The following is a 14,171-nucleotide window of genomic DNA, read 5'->3' as shown; positions in this document are numbered from 1 at the left end:
GAGGAGACAGATCAGCTGACTTGGTGGTCAGCTGACTTCCACCTGTCAATCTTCCTTGCAGGTTGGTTCAGCCCCTCGGGCGGGGCTGCTTGAATCTGCTGTCAGTATTTAAACCTGGACTTGTCACTCTGTCTTTGTCTGTCGTTGTGTACACTTGTGTCAGTACTCAGACCATAGTTAGATCCCAAAGTGTGCTAGAACCGGCCGGAGCCGGGGATCCACACTTAGCCAGATTCTGTTGATAGTTTAAAGTACTTATTGCTTTGTATCTGCGAGCACCCAGATCCGTTAGTCAGATCCGTTAGTGTGCCGGGACCAGCTGGAGCTGTAATCCTACACTAAGCTAGATTCCGTTGATAGCTTAAAGTACTAGTTTGATTGTAATTATCTGTTATGACTTCTTGCCTGCCTTGACTACTCTTCTGAACTTTGATCTTGTACCTCGTTATTTCTGATACTCCGTTGCCGAACCCCGGCTCGCTCCTAGACTCTGTTTCTGCCTCCTGATTCTGTACCCCGGTATATCTGATTCCCCGTTGCCGAACCCTGCCTGTACTTTGACTCTGCCTTTTGTCTGCTGATCTTGTACCTTATCTGTCTGTGTGTTTTCGACTTGGCTTGCCCGACCTCGAGAACCGACCTCACGATTGGAGGCGGTTCCTTGTCCCGTTAGTGACACTTGCGCCTGAGTGTCACTTTCGGACTTTCCTTCCCACTGTCAGTCTGACTCCTCCCGTTTTGGAGAGCTCAGACCTGTGGAAGGAATCTGTGCAGTACTCCTTGCTGCCCTGTACCTGCTCTTGAGGTGCAGCCCTCAAAACATTACAGTTGCACCAGACACTTGTTACTCAGGTGACCAGAGGTTGGCTTATATATCTGATTATCGGTGAGACTGCAGATCACCAATAATCGGGTATATTCTGCATTCTCGGTGATACTGCAGTTCACCGGTAATCAGACCCTCTCTGTGTTACACCGATCGTTAAAGAACGCCAGACCTGTTAGTGACACCCTCTCTCTGGTGTCACTCACGTTCTGTCCTTCCCTCTCCCTGTCTGACTCCTCCCCGTGGAGAGTCCAGACTACGGAAGGAACTTGTTGCTAAGACTGCAGTAAGGTCTGAATCACCTGCTCCTCAGGTGACCGTTAGAACCGTATTTATCTGTCTGTGTCTTCCAGCCCCACTGGGGGCCCTGTGTCTGGTCTGTTCTGTTGGTGTCCTGAGTGTTCCTTGCCAACTCCTGTGGTAAGGTCCTGTAAAACCATTATTCCGCAGATCACCAACGCTCAGTCATCTGAGTAGTGGCGTTAATCGTCACAGAACGACAGACCATAAGAAACATGGTGACACTTGATGAACGGATCGATGTGTTAACCGCTACTCTTAAGGAGGTTAAGAAAACGGTTGATACATTACAGACTCAGGTTAACCAACTGACTGAGTCAATTAAGTGTATTTTAAACTCTGTTGCATCAGTGTCACCCCCCTCTGTAATTCAATCTAGAGAACCCTCACCAGGGAAATTCATAGGGCACCACTCTAGGTTATCTGAATCAGAGAGGACGCGAAGACGCCTAGAGGGTCTTTGCTTCTATTGCGGACAACATGACCATTGGGTACGAAATTGCAGTAAAAAGTCAAGAAAAAATTTTTGGGGGATGGTGAGAGGCCCGAGTTCTAAGGGGTCTGCTGCGCCATCCCCGGGAAATACGGGTTCTGGTGTTAGTTCAGATCCCGGCCTCCAGAAACCATGTGTTGGTGTAACTAAACTTATGGTGGGAAATCTGTCGCTTAAATATCACCCCGATTTAGATACCTCCCGTCCGCCTGATAAATCTTTTCCATGTTCAGAGTGTAAAGAGGGTTTTGTATATTATGCAGATCTCCTCAATCATAGAAAGTCCCACGTACATCCTGCACCACCTATTATTCCTGAGGAATTGCATTCTGGTAAGAACTCGTATAGGGGAAGTGCGACCTCACTGGGATCAGAGATTGGTTTTGAGGAACAACAGATAGAGAGCTACTATGCGGATAACATTTCCGAACTTTATGAGAGTGATGGCTCTATCTATGGTCATGAATCTGCTGTGCAAGGGTCAAGCTTGCTTTTGGCAGCAAATCGAGTTCAGGAGTCTGAAACCGTACAGTCTTCAGTTCCATCATCTGACCAGATTCTAAGTAACAAGAAACCACATTCATGTTCTGAGCATGGTTTGGATCTTGTCAACCATAGTAGGCCCCACTTTAAGGGATACATATATTCGTGTTCTGAGTGTGGGGACTCTTTTGTACCTGAGGGACAACCTGTGACTAATGGGGAATCTCACACAGGTGAGAAATTATACGTGTGTCCTGTATGTGAGGAGAAACTTCTCAGTCAAGGGAAGTCTCACACCAATGAGAAAAAGTATTCATGTTTTCTGTGCTGGGCCCCTTTTGTATCCGAACTACCGCCTGTAGCCCATGGGAGATCTCACACCGGTGAGAAGCAGTACTGGTGTTCTGTATGTGAGGAAGAACTTCTCAGTCATGAGGAGTCTCACATTGATGAGGAATCATATTCATGTTCTGAGTGTGGGGACTTTTTCGTACCTGAACTGCGACCTGTTGCTCATGGGAAATCTCACACTGGTGAGAAGTTGTACTGGTGTTCTGTATGTGAGGAAGAACTTCTCAGTCATGGGAAGTCTCACACTGATGGGAAATTACATTAATGTTCTGAGTGTGGGAAATGTTTTAAACATAACATAAATCTTGTCAATCGTAGAAACTCACACTGCGGGGGATAGCTTTATTCATCTCCTGAGTGTGTAAGATGTTTTGTAAATAACATTGAACTTCTCAGTCATTGGAAGTCTCACACTGATGAGAAAACTTATTCATGTTCTGAGTGTGGGAAATGTTTTTCGCCTGATGTACCGGTTGTCACGCATGAGAAATTTCGCACCTGTGAGAGCTTGTATTTATGTTCGGAATGCGAGAAATTTAGTGACTGTTACATTTATACCTTGTTTCAAAATCCTGAATCTGAAACAGGACAGTCCTCGACTCTGGTACCTGATCAGGGGAAGAGTGTGGGTATGAGATGAGGACGTTGCAATTATTGTCTCTTGGGGACCTGTCTGGGGCGTGTCCGGAGTCCACGCCTCAGGGGAGGGGTAATGTAACAATCTTAAACGTTACCTCTGTGGTAGAAAGCAGCGCAGCTGCTTTCACACCTGATGTCACCTTTCTGGCCAAGCCATCCCGGGTGTCGCTTCCCGACTCAGCTGGGACAGGGATCTCTGTTGCAGCAGCTTGGGTCCACACGCCTGCACATGGAGCAAAAGGACCTTTACATAGAGTTATAGGACCTTTATGGGCAGAGGAGACAGATCAGCTGACTTGGTGGTCAGCTGACTTCCACCTGTCAATCTTCCTTGCAGGTTGGTTCAGCCCCTCGGGCGGGGCTGCTTGAATCTGCTGTCAGTATTTAAACCTGGACTTGTCACTCTGTCTTTGTCTGTCGTTGTGTACACTTGTGTCAGTACTCAGACCATAGTTAGATCCCAAAGTGTGCTAGAACCGGCCGGAGCCGGGGATCCACACTTAGCCAGATTCTGTTGATAGTTTAAAGTACTTATTGCTTTGTATCTGCGAGCACCCAGATCCGTTAGTCAGATCCGTTAGTGTGCCGGGACCAGCTGGAGCTGTAATCCTACACTAAGCTAGATTCCGTTGATAGCTTAAAGTACTAGTTTGATTGTAATTATCTGTTATGACTTCTTGCCTGCCTTGACTACTCTTCTGAACTTTGATCTTGTACCTCGTTATTTCTGATACTCCGTTGCCGAACCCCGGCTCGCTCCTAGACTCTGTTTCTGCCTCCTGATTCTGTACCCCGGTATATCTGATTCCCCGTTGCCGAACCCTGCCTGTACTTTGACTCTGCCTTTTGTCTGCTGATCTTGTACCTTATCTGTCTGTGTGTTTTCGACTTGGCTTGCCCGACCTCGAGAACCGACCTCACGATTGGAGGCGGTTCCTTGTCCCGTTAGTGACACTTGCGCCTGAGTGTCACTTTCGGACTTTCCTTCCCACTGTCAGTCTGACTCCTCCCGTTTTGGAGAGCTCAGACCTGTGGAAGGAATCTGTGCAGTACTCCTTGCTGCCCTGTACCTGCTCTTGAGGTGCAGCCCTCAAAACATTACAGTTGCACCAGACACTTGTTACTCAGGTGACCAGAGGTTGGCTTATATATCTGATTATCGGTGAGACTGCAGATCACCAATAATCGGGTATATTCTGCATTCTCGGTGATACTGCAGTTCACCGGTAATCAGACCCTCTCTGTGTTACACCGATCGTTAAAGAACGCCAGACCTGTTAGTGACACCCTCTCTCTGGTGTCACTCACGTTCTGTCCTTCCCTCTCCCTGTCTGACTCCTCCCCGTGGAGAGTCCAGACTACGGAAGGAACTTGTTGCTAAGACTGCAGTAAGGTCTGAATCACCTGCTCCTCAGGTGACCGTTAGAACCGTATTTATCTGTCTGTGTCTTCCAGCCCCACTGGGGGCCCTGTGTCTGGTCTGTTCTGTTGGTGTCCTGAGTGTTCCTTGCCAACTCCTGTGGTAAGGTCCTGTAAAACCATTATTCCGCAGATCACCAACGCTCAGTCATCTGAGTAGTGGCGTTAATCGTCACACCAATACTTTGTTATCTGTTGTGATGTAAACCACACAGCTTTTTCTATTTGCTATTTTGTGATTGATCATTCGCTGTTTACTATGTTTACCATCTCTATAAAACAATAAAAATGTATTAGGAAAAAAAAGAAAAGATTGAATGTCTGTACCAGGTTTATTAGATTCACAGATCATTGTCTTCAAATGGCTGATCAGCCTCAATCTACAATGCTTTATTAGTAGGGATGATCATTGGTATGCACATTTTCCGAGTTGATGCAAATTTGTATGCAAATATATGCAGCTTGAAATTGGACCAATCAATTTAAACCTGCGTTTACATTGATTGGTCAATTCTCAAACTGCATATATTTGCATAATAAATTTGCAACAACTCAGAAAACAATTGCATATCATTGATCATCTCTATTTATTACCCAGAAACAGGTTGCCTTTTCATTATATTCTGAATTATTAATCTACTAGCTGGACGCCCGGCATTGCCCGGGTATGTATTTAGCCGGTGTTGGTTCCGCCCACTTTTCCTAACCCTAACACACAATTACTTAATGACCAAGTTTGTGAGATTTGTGGTCTTGGGCATCAATAATTTGCATTTAAATAAAATAAATCTGACTGGATGTGGCTCCACCCCTTTTCTGTATTTGAAACCCAATCACCCAATGGCCAACTGTACCAGGTTTGAGGCTTGTGCCATTAACAGTTCAAGAATGGCAGCAATGTAAATATTCCTCTTGAAAACCAATAGGTGAATTATGATTGGCTTTTGTAGGCTCCTCCCACCTTTCTGAATATTAATCCCAGTCACCCAATGACCAACTGTGCAAAGTTTGAGAACCCTACCATTAACAGTGTAAGAATATCTGCAGTTTACATTTTCCCAGTGAAATTTGTATTTGTCTTTGCCCACTGATGACCCAGTGTTGCTTGGTTATGTATTTTTCTGGTGTTCACTACCGCCCTTATTTCTAACCCTTACACACATTTAACCACCCTGGCGTTCTGATAAGATCGCCAAGGCGGCTGCGGGAGGGTTTTTTTTTAAATAAAAAAAAACGATTCAGTTGGCTGCATGAAAGCCCACTAGAGGGCGCTCCGGATGCGTTCTTCTGATCGCCTCCGGCGGCCAGAAGTAACACGGAAGGCCGCAATGAGCGGCCTTCCGTGTTTCGCTTACCTCGTCGCCATGGCGACGAGCGGAGTGACGTCATGGACGTCAGCCGACGTCCTGACGTCAGCCGCCTCCGATCCAGCCCTTAGCGCTGGCCGGAACTGTTTTTTCCGGCTACGCTGGGCTCGGGCGGCTGGGGGGACCCTCTTTCGCCGCTGCACGCGGCGGACCGACGCGCTGCGGCGGCGATCAGGTAGCACACGCGGCTGGCAAAGTGCCGGCTGCGTGTGCTGCTTTTTATTTCATTAAAATTGGCCCAGCAGGGCCTGAGCGGCAGCCTCCGGCGGTGTTGGACGAGCTGAGCTCGTCCAGACCGCTCAGGTGGTTAATTAATGACCAAATTTGTAAGTTGTGCAGTCTTTGTCATCAATAATTTTCATTGAGATGAAACAAATCTGATTGGCTGTTTGCGGCTCCACCCCCTTTTCTGAATTTGAACCCTAGTCACCCAAAGACCAACTGTACCAGGCTTAAGGCTTGTGCCATTAACAGTGCAAGAATGGCGGCAATTAAATATTTCCCATGGAAATCAATAGGTGAATTTTGATTGGCTTATGTAGGCTCCACCCACTTTTCCGAATATTAATCCCAGTCACCCAATCACCAACTGTGCAAAGTTTGAGAACCCTACCATTAACAGTGTAAGAATGGCAGTTTACATTTTCTCAGTGAAATTTGTATTTGTATCTGCCCCCTTTTTGGTTATGGGAATAAAAAGTATCCTATACTTTATTCCAGGTAATGTACTATGTGTGTGCCAAATTTCATTCAAATCCGTTCAGCCATTTTTCCGTGATCGAGTAACAAACATACAAACTTTCCCATTTATTATACTAGCTGGACGCCCGGCGTTGCCCGGGTACGTATTTGGCTGGTGTTGGCCCCACCCACTTTTCCTAACCCTAACGAACAATTACTTAATTACTTAATGACCAAGTTTGTGAGCTTTGCGGTCTTTAGCATCAATAATTTGCATTGAAATAAAATAAATCTGATTGGCTGTGGCCCCACCCCTTTTCTGAATTTGAACCCAAATCACCCAATGGCCAACTGTACCAGGTACAGGTGATTAACAGTACAAGAGGCTTGTGCCAATTACAGTGCAAGAATGGCAGCAATTAAATATTCCCCTTAAAAATCAATAGGTGGATTTTGATTGGCTTTTGTACGCTCCACCCACCTTTCTGAATATTAATCCCAGTCACCCAGTGACCAACTGTGCAAAGTTTGAGAACCCTACCATTAACAGTGTAAGAATGGGTGCAGTTTACATTTTCCCAATGAAATTTGTATTTTTCTCCACCCACTGATTTCCTGACATTCTTCGGGTATGTATTTGGGCTGGTGTTGGCTCCACCTACTTTTTCTAACCCTAACACACAATTACTCAATGACCAAGTTTGTGCGCTTTGCCGTCTTTGGCATCAATAATTTGCATTGAGATGAAACAAGTCTGATTGGCTGTTTGTGGCTCCACCCCTTTGTCTAAATTTGAACCCCATTCACCCAATGACCAACTGTACCAGGTTTAAAGAGAAACTCCAACCTAGAATTGAACTTTATCCCAATCAGTAGCTGATACCCCCTTTTACATGAGAAATATAATGCTTTTCACAAACAGACCATCAGGGGGCGCTGTATGACTGATTTTGTGCTGAAACCCCTCCCACAAGAAGCTCTGAGTACCGCGGTACTTTTGGCAGTTTTTTACAACGTAACAAGGTTCACAGACAGGAATTAGCTGTTTACAGCTGTCTCTAACAGCCAAAACAGCTAGAAGCAGCTACATAACCTGCCCACAGTAAAAATGTCAGCATGTAATAAATGTCAGAATGTAAATCGGGGAGAGGAAAGATTTTACAATGAGCAAACACTGACTAAATCATTTATACATAATTATGGTAAAAAATGAAGCACTTTTTTTACTACATTATTTTCACTGGAGTTCCTCTTTAAAGTGGCACTACAGCGAAAAACTGTACAATTTAAAATATATGCAAACATATACAAATAAGAAGTACATTTTCTCCAGAGTAAAATGAGCCATAAATTACTTTTCTCCTGTGTTGCTGTCACTTACAGTAGGTTGTAGAAATCTGACAGAAGTGACAGGTTTTGGACTAGTCCATCTCTTTATAGGTGATTCTCAGGGATATATTTATTTTCAAAAGCACTTAGTGAATGGCAGTTGCTCTGTCCAACTGCCAAAACACTGTGTAGGGAGCAGGAAAGCTGGCCAGCATCGCTGTTTAAATCCTTTTTAGGGAATATCTTTATAAAGAATAAAAGCCTTGCTGAGAATCCCCTATGAATAGATGGACTAGTCCAAAACCTGTAACTTCTCTCCGATTTCTTCAGCTCACTGTAAGTGACAGCAACATAGGAGATAAGTAATGTATGGCTCATTTTAATGTGGAAAAACATTCTTCTTATTAGTTTATGTTTGCACATATTTTACATTTTACAATTTTTCGCCATAGTGCCCCTTTAAGGCTTGTGCCATTAACAGTGGAAGGATGGCAGCAATTACATATTCCCCTTGAAAATCAATAGATGAATTTTGATTGTCTTTTGCAGGCTCCACCCACCTTTCTGAATATGAATCCCCGTCACCCAGTGACCAATTGGGCAAAGTTTGAGAACCCTACCATTAACAGTGTTAGAATGGCAGCAGTTTACATTTTCTCAGTGAAATGTGTATTTGTCTCCGCCCACTGATGACCCAGCATTGCCTGGATATGTATTTGGCTGGTTTTGGCTGCGCCCACTTTTCCTAACCTTAACACACAATTACTCAATGACCAAGTTTGTGAGCTTTGCGGTTTTTGGCATCCATAACCTGCATTAAAATGAAACAAATAAGATTGTCTGTGTGTGGCTCCACCCCTTTTATTAATTTAAACCCCAGTCACCCAATGATGAACTGTACCAGGTTTGAGGCTTGTGCCATTAACAGCGCAAGAATGGCAGCAATGAAATATTCTCCTGAAAAATCAATAGGTAATTTTTTATTGGCTTTTGTAGGCTCCACCCACTTTTCTGAATATTAATCCCAGTCACCCAGTAATTAACTGTGCAAAGTTTGAGAACCCTACAATTAATAGTGTAAGAATGGCTACAGTTTACATTTTCCCAGTAAAATGTGTATTTGTCTCCGCCCACTTATGACCCCGTGTTACCCGCTTATGTATTTGGCTGGTGTTGGCTGTGCCCACTTTTCTAACCCTAACACACAATTAATCAATTACTCAATTACCAAGTTTGTGAGCTTTGTGGTGTTTGGCATCAATAATTTGCATTAGAATGAAACAAATCTAAGTGGCTGTTTGTGGCTCCATCCCCTTTCTCAAATTGAACCCCAGTCACCCAATGATTAACTGTACCAGGATTGAGGCTTGTGCCATTAACAGTGCAAGAACGGCAGCAATGTAAATATTCCCCTTTAAAATCAATAGGTGAATTATAATTGGCTTTTGTAGGCTCCTCCCACCTTTCTGAATATTAATCCCAGTCACCCAGTGACCAACTGTGCAAAGTTTGAGAGCCCTACCATTAACGGTGTGAGAATGGCTGCTGTTTACATTTTCCCAGTGAAATTTGTATTTGTCTCCGCCCCCTTTTTGGTTATGGGAATAAAAAGTATCCTATATTTTATTCCAGGTAATGTACTATGTGTGTGCTAATATTTATTCAAATCCGTTCAGCCATTTTTGCGTGATCGAGTAACAAACATCCAAACATCCGAACTTTCCCATTTATTATACTAGCTGGACGCCCGGCGTTGCCCGGGTATGTATTTGGCTGGTGTTGGCCCTGCCCCCTTTTCCTAACCCTAACACACAATTACTTAATTACTTAATGACCAAGTTTGCGAGCTTTGCGGTCTTTGGCATCAATAATTTGCATTGAATTAAAATAAATCTGATTGGCTGTGGCTCCACCCCTTTTCTGAATTTGAACCCAAATCACCCAATAGCCAAGTGTACCAGGTACAGGTGATTAACAGTGCAAGAGGCTTGTGCTAATAACAGAGATGTCGCGAACGGTTCCTGAACCATTCACCGGCGAACATCTCGGCATCACTGGGCCTTCTACTACTTCCGGGTCGCTATGACCCGGAGTAGTACGCCTGCGCTGCCCGGCGGAGCACGTCCTAGACCGCGCTCCTGTTGCCGGGCACTTTCTGCGCATGTGCGTGACGTCATGAACGATGTCACGTTCATGCGCAGAGAGTGCCCGGCAACAGGAGCGCGATCTAGGATGCGCTCCGCCGGGCAGAGCGCAAGCGTACTACTCTGGGTCATAGCGACCCGGAAGTAGTAGAAGGCCCAGAGATGTTCGCCGGGTGAACGGTTCGGGCCATCTCTAGCTATTAACAGTGCAAGAATGGCAGCAATTAAATATTCCCCTTAAAAATCAATAAGGGGATTTTGATTGGCTTTTGTACGCTCCACCCACCTTTCTGAATATTAATCCCAGTCACCCAGAAACTGTGCAAAGTTTGAGAAACCTACTATTAACAGTGTAAGAATGGCTGCAGTTTACATTTTCTAAATGAAATTTGTATTTTTCTCCACCCACTGATTTCCTGACATTGTTCGAGTATGTATTTGGCTGGTGTTTGCTCCGCCTACTTTTTCTAACCCTAACACACAATTACTCAATGACCAAGTTTGTGAGCTTTGCGGTCTTTGGCATCAATAATTTTCATTGAGATTAAACAAATCTGATTGGCAGTTTGTGGCTCCACCTCTTTGTCTAAATTTGAACCCCAGTCACCCAATGACCAACTGTACCAGGTTTAAGGCTTGTGCCATTAACAGTGAAAGAATGGCAGCAATTACATATTCCCCTTGAAAATCAATAGGTAATTTTTGATTGGCTTTTGTAGGCTCCACCCACTTTTCTGAATAATAATCCCAGTCACCCAGTAATTAACTGTGTAAAGTTGAGAACCCTACAATTAATAGTGTAAGGAGGGCTGCAGTTTACATTTTCCCAATAAAATTTGTATTTGTCTCCGCCCACTTATGACCCCGTGTTGCCCGCTTATGTATTTGGCTGGTGTTGGCTGGTCCCTGTCACTCACTTTTCTAACCCTCACACACAATTAATCAATTACTCAATTACCAAGTTTGTGAGCTTTGCGGTGTTTGTCATCAATAATTTGCATTGGAATGAAACAAATCTAATTGTCTGTTTGTGGCTCCACCCCGTTTCTGAAATTGAACCCAAGTCACCCAATGATCAACTGTACCAGGTTTGAGGCTTGTGCCATTAACAGTGCAAGAATGGCAGCAATGTAAATATTCCCCTTGAAAATCAATAGGTGAATTATGATAGGTTTTTGTAGGCTCCTCCCACCTTTCTGAATTTTAATCCTAGTCACTAAAACGATCAACTGTGCAAAGTTTGAGAACCCTACCATTAACAGTGTAAGAATGGCTGCAGTTTACATTTTCCCAGTGAAATTTGTATTTGTCTCCGCCCCCTTTTTGGTTATGGGAATAAAAAGTATCCTATACTTTATTCCAGGTAATGTACTATGTGTGTGCCAAATTTCATTCAAATCCGTTCAGCCGTTTTAGCGTGATCGAGTAACAAACATCCAAACATCTGAACTTTCCTATTTATTATATTAGTAGGATTAGTAGGATTAATAGGATAGTAGGATGGGAAAGTTTGGATGTTTGGATGTTGTATGTTTGTTACTTGATCACGCAAAAATGGCTGAACGGATTTGAATGAAATTTGGCACACACATAGTACATTACCTGGAATAACATATAGGATACTTTTTATTCCCATAACCAAAAAGTGGGCAGGGACAAATACAAATTTCACTGGAGAATGTAAACTTCAGCCATTCTTACATTGTAGGGTTCTCAAACTTTGCACAGTTGGTCACTGGGTGACTGGGATTAATATTCAGAAAAGTGGGTGGAGCCTATTAAAGCCAATCAGAATTCACCTATTGATTTTCAAGGTGAGTATTTAATTGCTGCTGTTCTTGCACTGTTAATGGCACAAGCCTCAAACCTGGAACAGTTGGTCATTGGGTGACTGGGGTTCCAATTCAGAAAAGTGAGTGGAGTGGGTGTTCTGGACACAGTATGGACATCACCAACAAGTTTGAAGCTCCAATACAGAGAAAGAAAAAAGACAGCAAAAACACCTATAGAAAATGTGGATGAAGGTGACGATAATGTCACATTTATTTGAACAATACTTTAAAGCTTATCTGCAAGATAAAAATTTGGGAAGAGTAGCAGGGATAGAATGTCTTTTAGATTTTTAATGCTGTGTTCCAATATGTGAGAATTTCAGTAACTTCCTGTCCAGAAAGGAAGCGTGAAAAACGTTTCAAGGGTGACAGAGCAAGCAAGAGATTAAGAATTTTTCTTTAGCATTTACCAATTTTCATGGTAAAGCCACAAAACTCCAAAGTGGTTCCAAGGACAGGAAGGGATGGAGCATTTTACAGTAGGGGCACAGACAGCAAGACAAAATGTCATCTACTCTTTCCACTCTATTCAAAGCTACAGAAGAGATGAAACATTCTTTACTTAGACGTACAGGAAATGTTTGTGTTGTGTGGACTAGATACAGAACTAACCTCAGACATAGGTCAAAAACATTTTAAGGTTTATTACCAATTAAGGAGGTGAGATGTCCTCATTCTCTTCCTCCTATTGAAGTCCTTCTTCAGGCGATGGATAACTTCTTCAGCTTCCTCTAGATCCAGGTGTTCACTCTCATCTATTAGAGCTGCTTCATCTATTTCACAGGTTGTCAGGCTCTTCAGGAGTTCTCCCCTTGAGATCTCCAGATGAGGTTTGTGAGGCAGATGGAATGCAAATACTAGATGGTTCCAGGCGCTCCACACTTTATAATTTTCCTCCTTGATGTCTCGGCAATAACCCTTTTTTATAAAATAATTGCAAGGTAAGGGACAATCCCTTCGGGCCATACCTTTATCAGATATCTTCACTGTCAGAACACTGGAGGTGGACTCTGGTCTCCAGTACAAGGTTTTATCCCTCCAGTAGACAAAGGGCAGAGGTTGAGAGTTTCCCTGGATTGTGGGAACAATTGGAAGGTCCCTAAACTGATAGTTCTTGTTAGGGCTATGAACTAATATATAATGTGCAATCTCCTGCTTGTACATATCAGTACCTAGAATCCTCAGTTGCGGCTCTCTACCTCCACAGTGTTGGGACTGATACAGAGAGAGGAGATGAAACAATGAGAAGGAGAACTTGAAGTTTCCGTAACGAGAAGCAAATTCATTAAAAGCTGGAGAGTTGGCGTATTGTTCCTTAATTCTGTCTTTATACTTCTTAGCCTGCCAAGGCTTAAGCACCTTGCTTACTTTCTCATATGACTTCTCACGTGCTGTCTCAATGTCTTCTGAAGGAACTGCTGCACTCCAGAATAGGAGATCTTTGAATCCAGGTCTGCAAGGTTGTTTTGTTATCTTGAAGCACTCTTCTTCATAAATATCACCCACAGAAGACCCATTAGTGACATGCTGAAGGCCATGAACTGGAAACCCGTGTTGAACCCATTTGAAGCTGTGAGGTTTCATCTTCCGAAGGGTGTCAAAAAATATTCTCCCGCTTTCATTGAGGTTTCTCTCATTATCAGATAAGATGTTAAAAGCTTCTTCCATGGATAAATGCTTCCCTTTTACGTGGTGGCCTTTTCCTCCTCTTGAGCTGAGGAATTCTGTAAGCTTCACATTCTGCATGTCTCCGGGAGACCAGAATTCCGCCATACTTCTATGCTTGTCTGCTGTGGACACGGAACCTTTACTCTTGCGTCTGCACAGTAGTTGGACTTACACAGAGTGACAGATTATATCAATATTTATAGCCAATACAGATACACCAGCCACACCTAGAACATAGTCAGAGTCAGTGACACTGCAGAAATGCAAGTGAAACTAAAATAACATTTTCCATGTCGGATCAAGGTGAGCAATAATCTGTTATTCAGAGGAATAGTTCCTTCATGAGTCATTTGAGTGAGAGAAAGCCCTCTGTACTCTATAACAGCAACATTGTTAGATGTAAATAGTCAATGAACATTATTCATTGTTAGTTACTGTATCTCTTCAATGTGTTTGTCAAATGTGTTGGACTGCACAACACCCCCAATGCGCCCCCCCCCCCCCCCCCCCTCCATTTCCCCAAGCAACACCAACATAATATCTATAAATAAATAATAAAATTAGCACTAAAGACACAATAAAGACAACCTGTTTACAATAAAAATGGCTGCACCATTTGTGGGGGAAAAATACGTGTAA

General features: G+C 43.5%; 1 protein-coding gene across 1 annotated transcript in view; it reads right to left on the bottom strand.

The window, feature by feature from the left end:
• LOC137562505 (uncharacterized) overlaps window positions 1-13,676 on the bottom strand; it is a 44,405-nt gene extending 30,729 nt beyond the window's left edge. The window contains exon 1 of the mRNA XM_068273907.1: window positions 12,514-13,676. Within this exon, the coding sequence (XP_068130008.1) occupies window positions 12,514-13,637 (1,124 nt within the window). The 5' untranslated portion in view covers window positions 13,638-13,676. The remainder of the gene's footprint in view (window positions 1-12,513) is intronic.
• Window positions 13,677-14,171: the final 495 nt, after the last annotated feature.

Source organism: Hyperolius riggenbachi, chromosome 1 (assembly GCF_040937935.1).
Source record: "Hyperolius riggenbachi isolate aHypRig1 chromosome 1, aHypRig1.pri, whole genome shotgun sequence".
Taxonomy (NCBI): Eukaryota; Metazoa; Chordata; class Amphibia; order Anura; family Hyperoliidae; genus Hyperolius; species Hyperolius riggenbachi.
The sequence above is the reverse complement of the archived record's forward strand: the minus strand, read 5'-3'. Positions and strand labels throughout refer to the sequence as shown.